General features: G+C 43.2%; 1 protein-coding gene across 1 annotated transcript in view; it reads left to right on the forward strand.

The window, feature by feature from the left end:
• ABCA12 (ATP binding cassette subfamily A member 12) overlaps positions 1-13,411 on the forward strand; it is a gene marked incomplete at its 5' end in the record, with an annotated part of 89,297 nt that overhangs the window by 59,099 nt on the left and 16,787 nt on the right. The window contains 8 exons of the mRNA XM_085299541.1: positions 1,240-1,464; positions 2,908-3,055; positions 4,394-4,646; positions 5,981-6,067; positions 7,267-7,360; positions 8,920-9,047; positions 10,150-10,237; positions 11,671-11,776. Coding sequence (XP_085155667.1) covers positions 1,240-1,464; positions 2,908-3,055; positions 4,394-4,646; positions 5,981-6,067; positions 7,267-7,360; positions 8,920-9,047; positions 10,150-10,237; positions 11,671-11,776 — 1,129 coding nt within the window. The remainder of the gene's footprint in view (positions 1-1,239; positions 1,465-2,907; positions 3,056-4,393; positions 4,647-5,980; positions 6,068-7,266; positions 7,361-8,919; positions 9,048-10,149; positions 10,238-11,670; positions 11,777-13,411) is intronic.

Consider the following 13,411-nt stretch of genomic DNA (forward strand, 5'->3'; position numbering starts at 1 on the left):
CTCTGAACCTGAGCCACATGCCAGGTGAGTGACATGGTCCTTTTTGTCCTCTCTTCCCACTGGGCTATAGCTTCCTTTAGATATCCTGTGAGTGCAGCCGGCACTGCTGGGGGAGAGATAGAGATTTGCTTGGTTTGCAGACCCACATTCTGCTAAGTTAGAGCTCTCAGCAGCTTATTTGCAGAGGGGGATCGTTAGGGCTTGTCCAAGGATGCAGGCACGTATGGCTGTCAGCAGGAGCTGGGTGGCAGGTCTGAGGATGGAGCGGAAACTAAGTGGCTGTGTTATATACAGAGAGGCACCAAAGAATTACTGAAGGTCTGGATGTGTGAACAGCGCTTCTCAGAGAAATGCCAGCAAAGCCTATCACCCCCACTTCCCCTCAAAGCAGAGGGAGGCTCTCCAGCAAGGCCACCACACCAGTCTCTTTGGCCCTCCGGAAGCAGAAATGTCAGTGTGCTGCTTTGTGAGGAAGGAACAGGGTCTCATTGAGGGTTAAAGGCAAGGCCACATGCACAAGGAATATTTAAGAGTGCAGAGAAATAATGCCAGTAGGAATGTTTGTAGGTGTTATATCACCTGAGGCAAAGTGTTCTACGACGTGCAGGGAGGGGGGAACTCTGATCTTATTTATTATGATACCATTTGCAGACCCAGCACATGGTCTTATGTGCAGATACAGACAGAAATCACCTTCTCTTCCAAATTGCTGGCAGTATAGATGGAGAAAAATAAAAAGGACCCATGTGCAGGCCTCATTTTTAATGGGAAAAAGAGTGTGCTTGTGCTTGCAGCCAAGTGCGGGTGTCCGCTCTCTGTTGTAGCAAGGCTTTTTCTCTGTCTTACTATAAGCTTTTCAGCAGGTAGAAGGAGGTCAGTTCAGCCCAGTGTCAGCACATCTCTGGACAGAAGGAGCTCAACCACAAACGTGTAAGGCTGGATGGACCCCAGCTGCATCCAGCATGGTCCCCAAAGTTTCCAGAACTCAGCTTTTACTTAGCAGTGTGGAGCCTGAGAAAGTCTATACCACAAGTTGACATTAAACCTCCTGTGTCTCCTTCAAGGGTCGTAAATCCAGTTTTCTCTCTCCTTGATGTTTAAACTGAAGAGTTGTATGCCTAGACCGAGAGCTCACCTACATGGTTATGCTGTGAGACAGGATTTCAGTTGAGTCCTGTGTTTGGAAGCTCAACCTCAGGGCCCTCTTGGTGACCACAGAGTGTTTTTCTCATTTTTCAGAATGTGATAGAGGAGTGTGACACAGCAGCAGTGACTTCCCTGATCCAGTCACACCTCCCAGAGGCTTATCTCAAGGAAGATATTGGTGGAGAGCTTGTGTACGTGCTTCCACCCTTCAAGTCGACAGTCTCTGGGGCCTACCAGGCACTTCTCAGAGCCCTTGATGCCAGTCTGAATGATCTCCACCTTGGTTGCTATGGGATTTCAAACACAACCGTGGAAGAGGTAAGAGCTCTGGGTCCACTCAATTTAGTGAAACGCTGCGGAGATTGGCTTCATGGCACTGTGTAACTCTGTTTCCTGGGCTAGATGGTGCCATGCGTTGGATGTGAGAGTTGGGCAGGGAAGATGTAGTTTGGTTGGTTCATTGTCTTAATTTATAAACATGGTGTGAATGCATAGATATTTACATAAACCCATACGTATACTCCTGCCCAGTGTAACCCTGTCTCACCTTGCTAAGTGCTTTTCAGTATTTTACCCAGAAAATAAGAGGCTGGAGTTAGACTACAGAAAGAGAGGAATGGTGAATTTCTGTTTGAATTGTACTATGTGTATTGAGTTTGAATTCCAAGAATTTGGGTTTTATCTGCAAACGCAATCAGCAGGGAGGGAGTTAGCAAACAGTCTGAATGGTAAACTTCTGTGTGAGTGCTGTATTGTACAAGTCACTTGGTGTGTCTCAAGGTAATTCATGCTGGCTGGCTGCTCAGTCTGAGAAGGTTGTCTTGCTTCTGCTTATAATTAGAAGTGTTTTTCCCAGTGGAAGAATGGAAAGAGTCGATTCTTTGGAAAGTGGTAGATGCTGGTATAAGTACCACACTCGTTCTTGTGCTTGTTCAGAGTCTAAGGTGACTGATTCTATCAAGCATCCCTTCTTACCGCAAACACTGTTTTGAACACTGGAAACCTCTTGTCAAATAAATGCAAACCTTTAACTACACCAGAAACAAAAAAGGAGCTTTCAGTGATGAGCACAGTTCATGTCTCCTAGAAAAGGAGGCAGGGAGTCTGTATCTACACTCTGCCTGGAATTTCTTGCCTGTTTTATGCAAGAACACAAATTGTATTGTACGTGCTATGTGTAACTCAGGTGCCTTTTGTGCGTGCTTAGCCACTTTGCCAGTGTTCTCCCATGTGCTGAACTCCATGAGTGCACTCAGCCACAGTGTGGAAGCAGTCAGGATTGTCAGAGGCTAGGGAGAAAAATATCTCAGGGAGATAAACCCACTTGTGGGGAGAGTCATGTGTTAACTACTCCTCCTACACCCACCCAGTGAGAAGTAATAATCCAGGGCCTGAGCTGAAATCTAGCTTGGTTTACTCCTACTCATTAGTCACAGTATGAAATGGTATTAGGCTAAGGTAAGTCACAAAGGTAGCAGCAAATGTTTAGATTTCCACAGCTGCAGCAGAGGAAAGGGAAACAGGAGTTGAGAAGGGTCCRGGACAAAAGATTTAAAGACCCTGTTTGCTTCTAACAGAAATTTTGTACTGAAAATAAAGTGCATTTTGCTGTCAGAGTAGAAAGGAAACAACTGCCCCAACAACTGCATTACAGAGTAGGAATAGAAGCCACAGAATTGTGTAGGAGAGTGGATTCTGATTATCATTTCAGTAAATGGAGTTGTTTGGACCAGTTGTCTCTTATGTTTTCTTGCTCCCTAGGTGTTTCTCAATCTGACAAAAGAACTAGGGAAGGACCAGCAGGACCACCAAGACGGTGCTAAATTGTCCCAACAGCTGCCTGGATCCAGTGGTCAAACTGGCAGTGACAAAATGTCTGTGAGCTCGGATACCTTCACGGAAAGAGACGGTACTAATTTAACTCCAGGTTTTGTTCCAGATTTGACCAAGATGCAAACAGTGACAAATGTACTGATTCAGACTCCATTGTCCTCTTTGTTGAAGACCAAGTGTCACCCAACCAGGAGTCATGAGACAATAAATCAATGAAAATACAGTGCTTGGCAGTTGTTAGATCCACTGGTTTGGAATAGTCTAAATCACAGAATAAATTACAGAGGGTTTCTGTTTGCATCCGTCTCTCTTTTAATTCATTCAGGTTTTAATCTAATCAAATACAGTGTGGGGTGAAAGAGCAAATGTATACCTCTGAAAATAATAGCTGTAATTGATGTAGAGGATTAATTCCATGCAATTACCACGATTTGAGAGAAACTTTGTGGAATCCCCTTAGTCTGCTGCAAAAGCAGCATAGCTCTGAGCTGGGTCCTCTCCCCTGTTTTTTGCTTTGTCCCAGCCATTCCAGTATGGTCAGCAGCTCAAAGGGCCAGAAAGTGGGGTAAGATCATGTTCAGATGAGTGTCAAGCTTTACTGGCCTCTCCGAGGGTTTGAGGGCTCCAGAAGGTAACACTGCCTAAAAATGATCAAATAGCTGGGTGCATCTTATTTCTCATGGAGTAGAAACATATTTTTTACTTATGAGTGTATCATTTATAGATAAGGAAGCAGCACAGGGACAGCAGAGGTATTTTCATACTCGCTTCTCAGAGCTGACCTGCACTTTAAATGTGCAGCACCATAAACAGTAGCTCAAATATGTAGAGAAGTGTTTTATGCCTCCCCTAATGAGAGCACTGAAGATGATTTGCTTCGTGTTCTGTTACATAGATGAATATTTCATAAAGAAACAGGGTTTGGCTGTTTTTAGTATGCCACAACTTTGTCCATGCAAATGATCAATTAGTTTATGTGCCTTGTTTTCTTGTTTCAAAATGAATTCTGTTACTGATTTGTGTCTGAGGAACTGCTTTCTAAATGATGAGAATTTTCAGTTTGCAAATATAAAAGAATAATACATTTCCCTGGTAAGCTACATCTAGGTAGGTAGGAGGTACATGACTTGTAGCATCTGGAAGTCTGTGTTCCTCTTGCAAGATGTCAGCATACAGAAGCTACACACACATATTTGAAATCAAGCAGAAAATTAACGTTACTTGGGCACATGACTCTGGAGCCAAAACCTGAGTTCTCTCCTACATCTGATATTGAAGCACACTTGCATATGTTCCAACTCTGTGGTTTTCATTTTCCATCTGTAAAGGAGAGCAGTAAGCTAAACTTAGCTTTGGTTCCTTGCATTTCACAAGTGCTGATCCTTGACAAAATGCATTTTTCTTCTGTACCCAGATCAACTCCTGATTAGATCAAAAAGCCTGAAGGGTTTGCCATTGCTGCTCAAGAAAACATCAGCTATGTTCCTTAAGAGATTCCACCACACCCGACGGGATGTCAGAGGCTTCATTGCTCAGGTCATCCTCCCAGTCCTCTTTGTGATGGCTGCGATGGGACTTGGGACAGTGAGAACTAAAGAGACTGAATATCCAGAACTGATTCTTTCCCCATCCTTGTATGGCACATCTGACCAGACAGACTTCTTCGAGTGAGTGATGTTCTTTCTGATTGTTGTACCTATTGGTTTGTAAAGAGCCAGTTGTACCATCAGACTTATTTCTAAGCAAATCCAGTGGAAAAGTGTTACGCAGATAACCCTGAAATGATAAAATTTTGTCCCTGGTGAGTTTCTTGGGAAGACAGCTTTGCTCAGCCCAGCAATCAGAGTTTTACAGAATCATAGAATTGTTAAGGTTGGAAGGGACCTCTGGAAATCATCTAGTCCACCCCCTCTGCTCAAGCAGGGTCACCTAGAAAAACAACCTCTCAGTTGGAGTGAACTGTGAAATTTGTGAGAATACTGTGTTTGCTTTTGGAGACCTCTGGCTATGTGACAGCCATTTTTCCCCAAAAGGATTTTTTAAAAATACGTGATCTCTTCCTCTAATTAGGAATGTAAGCGCCCACATCAGTTGGCTCCAAAATTAAAGTCTGGGATCAAATTCTGTCTGTATTATGAACTGTCTGCATCACCCTCACCTCTGCCAATAAAGGATATGCACTCCTTAAAGGATATGCACTCCTGCCCAGACCTTGCTTGTCCAGGGCATGCAGTCGTTTGAAAGGCTTGCACTTTTTCAGTGTCATTAAAACTTCACCCCGAATGATTTCATTGTTCTTAAAAAAAAGCATTTACCAAAGTAGTATAATTTGTATCATTCTGATTCCATGATATGAAATCCTGTCTTTTTCCAGTAGTTCTCAGCTTTAAGTCACAAGTATAAAGCTAAGCTCAAACATCATTACAAGTCATGCACGTCCACTCTAAGACATTTTTCCCCAGGACTGCTCATTCCTTTCTGCTCCAGTAAGGCTAGATGGGAGGAGGAGCCAGAACTACTTGTCTCTTTGAGTCCTCTATTCCTGATGTTCTCTATTTCTCTTGATGGGTGATTGCTGGATTGAATTGGAAGGGAGAAACACCTTTTTGAATGACCTAGAATGCATGGACCTCACAGATGTGAGAGCTGATTGAGACAAGAATGGAACTAGTGCTAGTCCTTCATGGTCCTGAAAATTGCAGCAGGTGGTTGTCACTGGAAACAGAATTTTGATTGTGCAGAAGGTCAAGATCTTGCTTAGTTCTGGAAGCAGCAAAGCACTGGAGTAGGTGTGCAGCTCTAAACAGAGAGCAGTCCTTTTAAACTTGTGTCACTGCCTTAATGTGTTGCATGTATTTAAATTGTTTGCAGGGTTTGCACCAAACATAAATATTTAGCATCCTAAATAAATCGTGTTTTATTCAGGCACAGTTTTTCTCTGCTCAGTGAAGTACCTTTAACGTTTCTCTCTTTCTCTCTTTTTTCTTTTGCTATATTTTAGGAATTTTAATGAAACCACAAATGCTTTAGTTGCTTCGATGCTTTCTTTCCCTGGAACAGATAACACGTGCATGAATGAAAGCAACTCGTAAGTAGTTCTTGGTCTTCCATTTGAATTCCTGATCTGCAAGAGGAACTGCCCTAAAATTAATAGCTATATGACCTTAATAACAATATTCGATAATCTACAAAATTTTCATATGTTGGTGCTATATGCAGAGAAAAAAATCTTCAGCCTCTCTTCAGATGGACTTGCATCACCCTGAGATGTTTGGAAATTCCAGAGTCAGCTCGTTGCGCTGTCTAACTGGCCTTTTGCAGGCAGGCACAAATTTGCTGTACTCACAGGCTGAGTTGGGGGAATGCAAGTCAGTTCTGAACCAGGAGCTGCATAGTCACAGCTGGTGTGAAGTAGAACTCAGCCCTGCCAAAGGTCTCCATGGCTCCTGCTTAGCTTGCAGAGAAGGCTCGTATCTGCCAGTGCAAACTGTTAAATATCTTTGAAGACAGCAAACTATACTGTGCTTTAAGGCTGAAGTTGGGAATTATACAGTCGCAGCTCCTTGAAACCAGTGATTTTTCTTGCCTGCAGAAGTCTTTACCACTGCAAGAGGGCTCCTTGAATACTCACAGTAGTAAAGGAGCAGCTTTGGTGACAGGATGCCAGGACCAGAGCAGGCTATTCTCATATGCAATCCTTCCCTTGCCAGTAATCTCAGTTGTAGCACTGAACCCACCCATAATGTTCCCAGCATAGCTGTTTTTATCTGCATCTAAAAACTGTGCCATAAAGGCTGGCTCATCTAGAGCTCTGCAGATAAATTCTGAAGTAGTTAGTAGTAAACCCCAGGCAGACCGACATGGCCAAGTGCTTTGCATACCTGGACACAAATAATTATACTGACTAGACGCAACTCTTGAACCGTCACAGGACTCTCCAATTACTTCTGTGAGAGTAGCCCCTAGTTTTGAACTGTAAGATGATTTTGGCCCTTGCATGCTAACTCCTCATGCTCTCTGCTGTGGGAGTTTAGGCAGTGTCTTGGTTCTTGCTGATCAACAGAAGGAATCTAGACATGGAGAGCAGTAGTGCAGGCTGTCTGCTGGGAGCTGCTGAACACAATGGTAGGAAGGGCGTTTTCTGGAGCACCCAGGGCTGACAAAAAAGTCTGCTCTTTTGCTTAAGCTATGCACTGCCATCCTTGCTGTCATTAAACATGACAGCCATTAGTGTCATTTGCACACCTGAACATAGAGAACCTCAGGGGAAAATGTGCTCGTTTTCAGACGGTGTTTAACGGAGGACATGCTTGGCCAGTGGATTACCAGTGGAAACAAAAGAGCTAAGTATTCTGCCTGCAACTGCACAGATGGCATCCAGGTAACTTTGAATAAACTCAGAAGAGACAGAATGAACACGGGACATTGGGAGGCCTGACAGGGTGTGTGTGATTTTGTGGGCTGGCACGATGCTAAGGAGAACCCTGGTGTTCAGATCTGTCTCTTTTATGGCCCTGTTGGTTTTGTAACCTGGCTTGTCTACAGACAAGCCTGGCTAAGCATTGATGCATCAGTTTGGAGGAAGGAGGGAAATGTCATCCTCAGAAGATTCACATGCTGATATATCTGTATGCCTAGTTCCCTTTGGTGGGAGAAGGTTTAATGGTATTTTTGACTGTTGTATGATTGTCCCGTTTAGCAGAGGTGAGCACATATTCAAGAGGAAAATTGCATTTTATACAGCACTGTCATTATATGAAAGCACAGCTGTTATTGTACAAAGTTAAATTCTGAAGAGCAAACAGCAAAGTGTAGATCCATCTGCTTTTACTTTGAGTATTATAAATAGGAATGATTAATAGTAATAATTTGCATTACATTGGTACATACAGAACCAGATATGGGCCTTGCTGTGCTTAGTGTCTTTATATGCCCTTAAGGAAAAGGCAGATGCTGCCCTAAGGACCTTACAGTTTAATGTGTTGTTCTTGGAATCCAGCTGATCTCCCGTCAGTGCAGTTCACCAGTCTTCAGCTTTTTTCCAGTAGGAAATAAGACCCAAGGCACAATGTGATGCTGTTTGTAAGACAAAGCATGTACTTGGTTGAATATTGGTATTCATGCCCTAAAATGCAGCTATTTTATGTAGTTTTCTGGACATAGTCTTAATTTCACATCATTAAAAGTATGGCATCATTCTTCCAGTAAGTCAGGGTAATATTTGAAGCTGATTCCCGCCTCCAGAAGGCACAGGCAGGTGTTCCTCAGCATGAAAGAAGCTATTCTGTCTATTCTGATGCAAAGTTATGAACAGATACATGATGGGGAGGCTAGGGTTTTTGTTATGTATGAGCTGAAAGGAGCAGCCAGCATGCTGTCTGATCGGACATTTCAACCTTATGAAGCAGTCGATGCAAGATTGACCCTCAGCATCTTAAATTACATATTTGGGACTAACCCAAGGTTTCTCTGCAGCTCTGGGTAATACTCCCAATGACTGACAACATAGCGAAAGCATACAGTGTGGTTGTTGATTAATGGAAGATGAGGGTTTGAGACTGCTGCTCTGTGAGCTGTTTTGCCCTCTGTTGTTGTCTGTGCAGTTGCTCTGAGGCTCTGCTAAAACAGGATAGGTCTGAATTCAGCAAAGATCTTCCTACTTAACGCAAAGCATATTTCAGGGTCTCGCTGTTGTCAGTAGAACTGAAGTATAGATTCAAGCCAAGATATCTGTGTAAGCACCTTGCTAAACACGTTCAGTTCAGCGCACAAGGATGCATGCTGGCTGTCTTAGCACCCTGATTTGCAGATCACTAGCTTCTGTAGGAATCAGTGCCAGGATCAGAGTGTAGTCGTTGCCTGCGCTCGATCTTGTCCTGAAATACCAAGTTTTAACTAAAACAGTGACACAAACAATTTTGTTCATTTGTTTCCTCTCAGACATGCCCATCGATGAACTCTTCTCCCCCTCACAGAAGAACCTTCTCCACACGGGCGCTTTATAACCTCACGGGGCACAATGTGGAGACCTACCTTCTGGCAACTACCAAAGACTTCCTGCAAAAACGGTACAGCACCAGTCTCCAGTCCCTCTCCTCTGAATTGTTTTGGGGGCAGCAGCTTCTCGTGCATATTATTCCATTGTATGGTATTTCAGTTAAGCAGCTATTTTGTGTTTGTGTCTTGCAGTACTGATGGCTAGAAGTAGAAAAGGATTGGGGGGGGGGGAATATTGGGGGTGTTATTCCCTCTCCTCTTTCTCCTCCAGATTACAGCAGCCTCTACTGTGCTTTAAGAGGTGACAGTGCGGGAGGGGGAAGAGAAGGGCCTCCCTGCTTTTGGTTTTTGTGAATCTGATCAAAGGAGATAAAATGTACTGCAATGACAGAGTTACAGTAAAGGTTCTTGCAAGTGCGCTGCTTCATCATAGCAGAGATAGCCTAGGGATAACTTGTCAGTCACCTGATAGGCTGATGGCTGGATCTGCAGACAAGCCTTTGTCTGGCTCAGAAATATTAAAAAAGAGGAAGCTCTGACACAGCCTGTCCTGAAGTAAACCCTAGGGAGAGATTTTTGTCAAAGTTTGATTCTCTGAAGAGTCTGTGTGCTTCACTTCAAGTGCCTCTGTTCCAGTGAAGCTAGGAGTTGAGTGTTTTCTTGTGCCATGAGGTGCAAGAAAAACTAGAGCTATCAGTGTCCTGACTCTGCTACAGATTGCTGCACAATGTGTCTGGGGCAGAAAAATCCTGCCATTAAGGCAGTCAAAGAATGTGTTCATCTGTCCACTGATTTCAGCTAAGCTGCTCATCTGGGCAAATGCACTCCTCTTATTCCAGCGCGGTAGCCAAGCAGGTTAGGAGTCTACGTGGCTCTGAAGTGTTTTTCAGATAGAGACTCTCAGCACAGGTTTGTGACAGAGTTGCCAAGTTTATTTCCCTTTCTCCCCACAAAAGGGCTCCTGCAGTAGTGTTGTCTGGGTCTCACAGCACATGCTGCAACAAGCTCTTTTCTTCTGTATTGTCTGTTTTAAGTTGAGCTAGGATCAATTGAGGTGACAGTGTCGTGCACTACATGAATGCCTCAGAAGAGCCCAACGCTTACTGACACCAGACAAAGCTTTAACACTTCCAGGTGAAAGTAATAACATATTTTCCTTTGTTTTCCACTTAGATATGGTGGCTGGAGCTTTGGGCTGCCTTTGACAGCAGATCTCCAGTTTGATATCAGGCCTGTGCCCCCCAACAGGACATTGACTAAGGTAACTAAACTCTTCCTGCTCATTGTGGCACAGAAACGTGGGACCAAGGAAGGAGTGCTGTGGATACAGAGCTATTTCAGGAGATAAAAACGAATCCCTCTGAAAGCTGCAGCTTGGCAGGGAGGAGATGACTTGCATGTCATTTCCTTTCCTCTCCCCATTCTTCTTTATTGGTTTGCCTGCTCTTGCTAGCAGGAAACAATTTTTCTGCTCTTATAATTTTATTATAGAGAAGTGAAAAGGTACGTTAGTGGCATCTTTTTCTCATGAGGGAATGTATATACATTGACTAGAACTGGCTTGTACATTCTGATTTACTGGTTTCTCTGTTTCTGCTCAGTGAAAATGTTGTAACATATCAGTGTTAAAAGCACCAAGGCTGAAATCTGAAATAGCAGGAAATGCAAGAGAGTTGACAAGATCCAGTTATCTCATTGCAAAACCTAACTACCATGGGAGTGTTCCTGCAAGAGCAGTGCTCTCTTCAGAGGTGGCTCCACTGGAAGGGAATCACAGAGTTTGTTTTGCTAACATACAGAGCTCATGTGCTCAGTTTGCAGATGTTTTCACATCTCCCATATTACAGACTCATTCTAGATTTGAAGGCTATTTCTATTAGCTTACTGCTTGTTAGATTTATACCTAGGAACCTCGATAGTGTTGGAACGGAGGGCAAACTTCCAGCCTTCTTTTCCCCTAGCAGTGCTTGCTCTGCTATGTCAATGAGAATAAAATCACTGAGGGCTTGGAATAGGCAAAGGCAGTTCTACGGGCAGTGTTTAAGCCTCAAACCTTAATAGCTCATGCCTTGTGATGTCCTTGGGTAGATAATTTACATCTTCGATGCAGGGCCTGTGCGTTGTGCCCAAAGTAGATGATGGAGAATCCCTGCAAAGTGCATGTCCTGTGTTCTATTTTCCCCTTCAGTACTCAAGTTTTATTGTGGCATAAGCAAGAAAATTCATCACGGTAAGGGGAATGGTTGTTGCTGAACAAAGAGGATGTTGATGTTATATGGCTATTTTCTGTCCTAAAGCAACTCTTCTTACCAGCTTTCAAGGGGAGTTTGTTCTTTAACTGCTTTAGCCTTTTTTTTTTGGAAGTCTCCACTCCTGATATTGCTAAGGTATGAGCAATTCAATACATAGTAACCAGGTATCAGTATGCTTTATGTACATATCCAGCTAGCATTTCTCTCTTCTCTCCCAAGAGGCAAAGGAATTAAGTCTTAATGAAGCTGGTGGAACCACTCATATTGAAAATGAAATGTACATTTATACTCATTTGGTGCTTAAACTTGGACTTAAACTTGTAGAGCCTAAGACTTTACATAACGACTATGGAAAGATTCTTTTGTGCAAGCAGCAAAAAAGCAAAATATTATCCCTAATGATTTCTCTCCCAATTTGTTTTAATATCTCAATTGTGTGCAGGTGTGGTACAATCCAGAAGGCTATCACAGCCTTCCAGCCTATCTGAACAGCTTGAACAACTTCATTCTTCGAGCTAACCTGCCAAAAAATGAGACTTCCAGATATGGTAGGTGCCTCCTTTACATGGGCAGACAATTTCTCCCCGTTGTGGGGAATATCTTGGTACTCTTGAGATAGGTGACAATGCTTATCTTGACTTCAATGAGGCCATTTCTGTGTTCCTAAATACATGGATGTTTTTAAGAACATCAATTGAAGAACATTAATAAATCGTATAAAATCTTCCTCAAAGACTCAGTGAAGCTCAACAAGGAAGCCCGTAGCTCCTAACTGAAATCCTTTCTTTATCCCGCGGTTGGTGACGGTTGCTATTTGTCTTGCTGCCTTTCACCATTGTACTGGAATAGCTGCCTTTTAAGCCGTGCCCATTAGTTATGCACAGAAAAACTACTTTAGGTCATCTCCAGGGGGTGGTTTAGATTAGTTAATTTTAGTATTTCACCCTTCTGCCGAGAGGAACTCGGGAGGTGTGTATGCATATGTTTGTGAATGTGAATGAGGGAGATTAATGTGAGATTAAGTGAGAAACAATTTTCAGCTATATTTTTCCTCTGACACATGACATACACAGACTCCAAAGAGTGTTGCTGGCCCGTTTGGGGTTATCAGTTCTTGTAGCTTCTCCTTACTAATGTGATGCAGCAACCCAAATTCCCACTGATAAACCAGAGCACCCTATCATACTGGCTGCCATTCAGACTGCATTAAAGGTGCAATGTGGACACAAATATTTATATGTATGTATACGTCTCTAGCAATGGAAGGAGGGTACAGAGAGAGGAAAAAATTATGTTGATGGCATTTTGAGAGATCTTATTTAGAGATCTGTGGGCTGTGACAGGACTAGTGATTGTGTGCAGAAATGCTCTGCTGATAAATTTTCTTTGAATGCTGGCCTTTGAGCCATACCTAGTCATACCTAGTCCTCCTCAGCTGAGCTGGCTGCAGTTCCACGTGCGAGTGAAATAGGTGACAAGGTCTCTTTGCTCATAAGGCTTTTCCCCAGTGATGCATATGAATTTAAATATAATGGAATAAAGCATCTAGTCTGAAGCTTTGCGTGTCATGCCATGAATTAAAGACACAGCAGAATGCTGATTACAAAGTCAAAACAGCATGTCTCTCTTCCCACCTCCACATACTGATGCTCTGAAACTCCTCTCCCAACAAGCTTAGCTCACAACAAGCAAAACCAGTGCCTCCGCTTCACCGCCGTCCAGAAATACCCACTGGCTCATGCACTTGAAATCTGCAGCATGCCCTTGAGGTCAGAACAGTCAAACTCTTTGGTATGCGCTGGAAGAGCGTATTGCAAAGCTGCAGCCTCTGCCCCTATGGGGAGAGAGGAGACCCGAGCGGAGCACTTCTAGCGGCACAAACGTCCCAGAGCACCTGAATTATTAAGCGGTGAAATTTGCTCTGTCTCTGTATTCCCAGCACATGCTGCAGTGAGAGCAAAGGCAAAAAGCTTGTGTGAACAGGCAGAAAGTTTTCCTGGGGATAGTTTTATACCAGCAAAATAACAATTTTCAGTGAAAAAGAATAGCACCATTTTTATTCCATCTGTCCTACTGCTTATATGTTTTTTGGAAAAAAAATGAATAGTAGTAAATGACCAGACAGATAATTCTCCACTTATCACTAATGATCCCATCCATAGAATGGGGAAAATAAAGTGAAT

The sequence above is a fragment of the Rhea americana genome, unplaced genomic scaffold (assembly GCF_003343005.1).
Source record: "Rhea americana isolate MKP2758 unplaced genomic scaffold, rheAme1 scaffold_15, whole genome shotgun sequence".
Taxonomy (NCBI): domain Eukaryota; kingdom Metazoa; phylum Chordata; class Aves; order Rheiformes; family Rheidae; genus Rhea; species Rhea americana.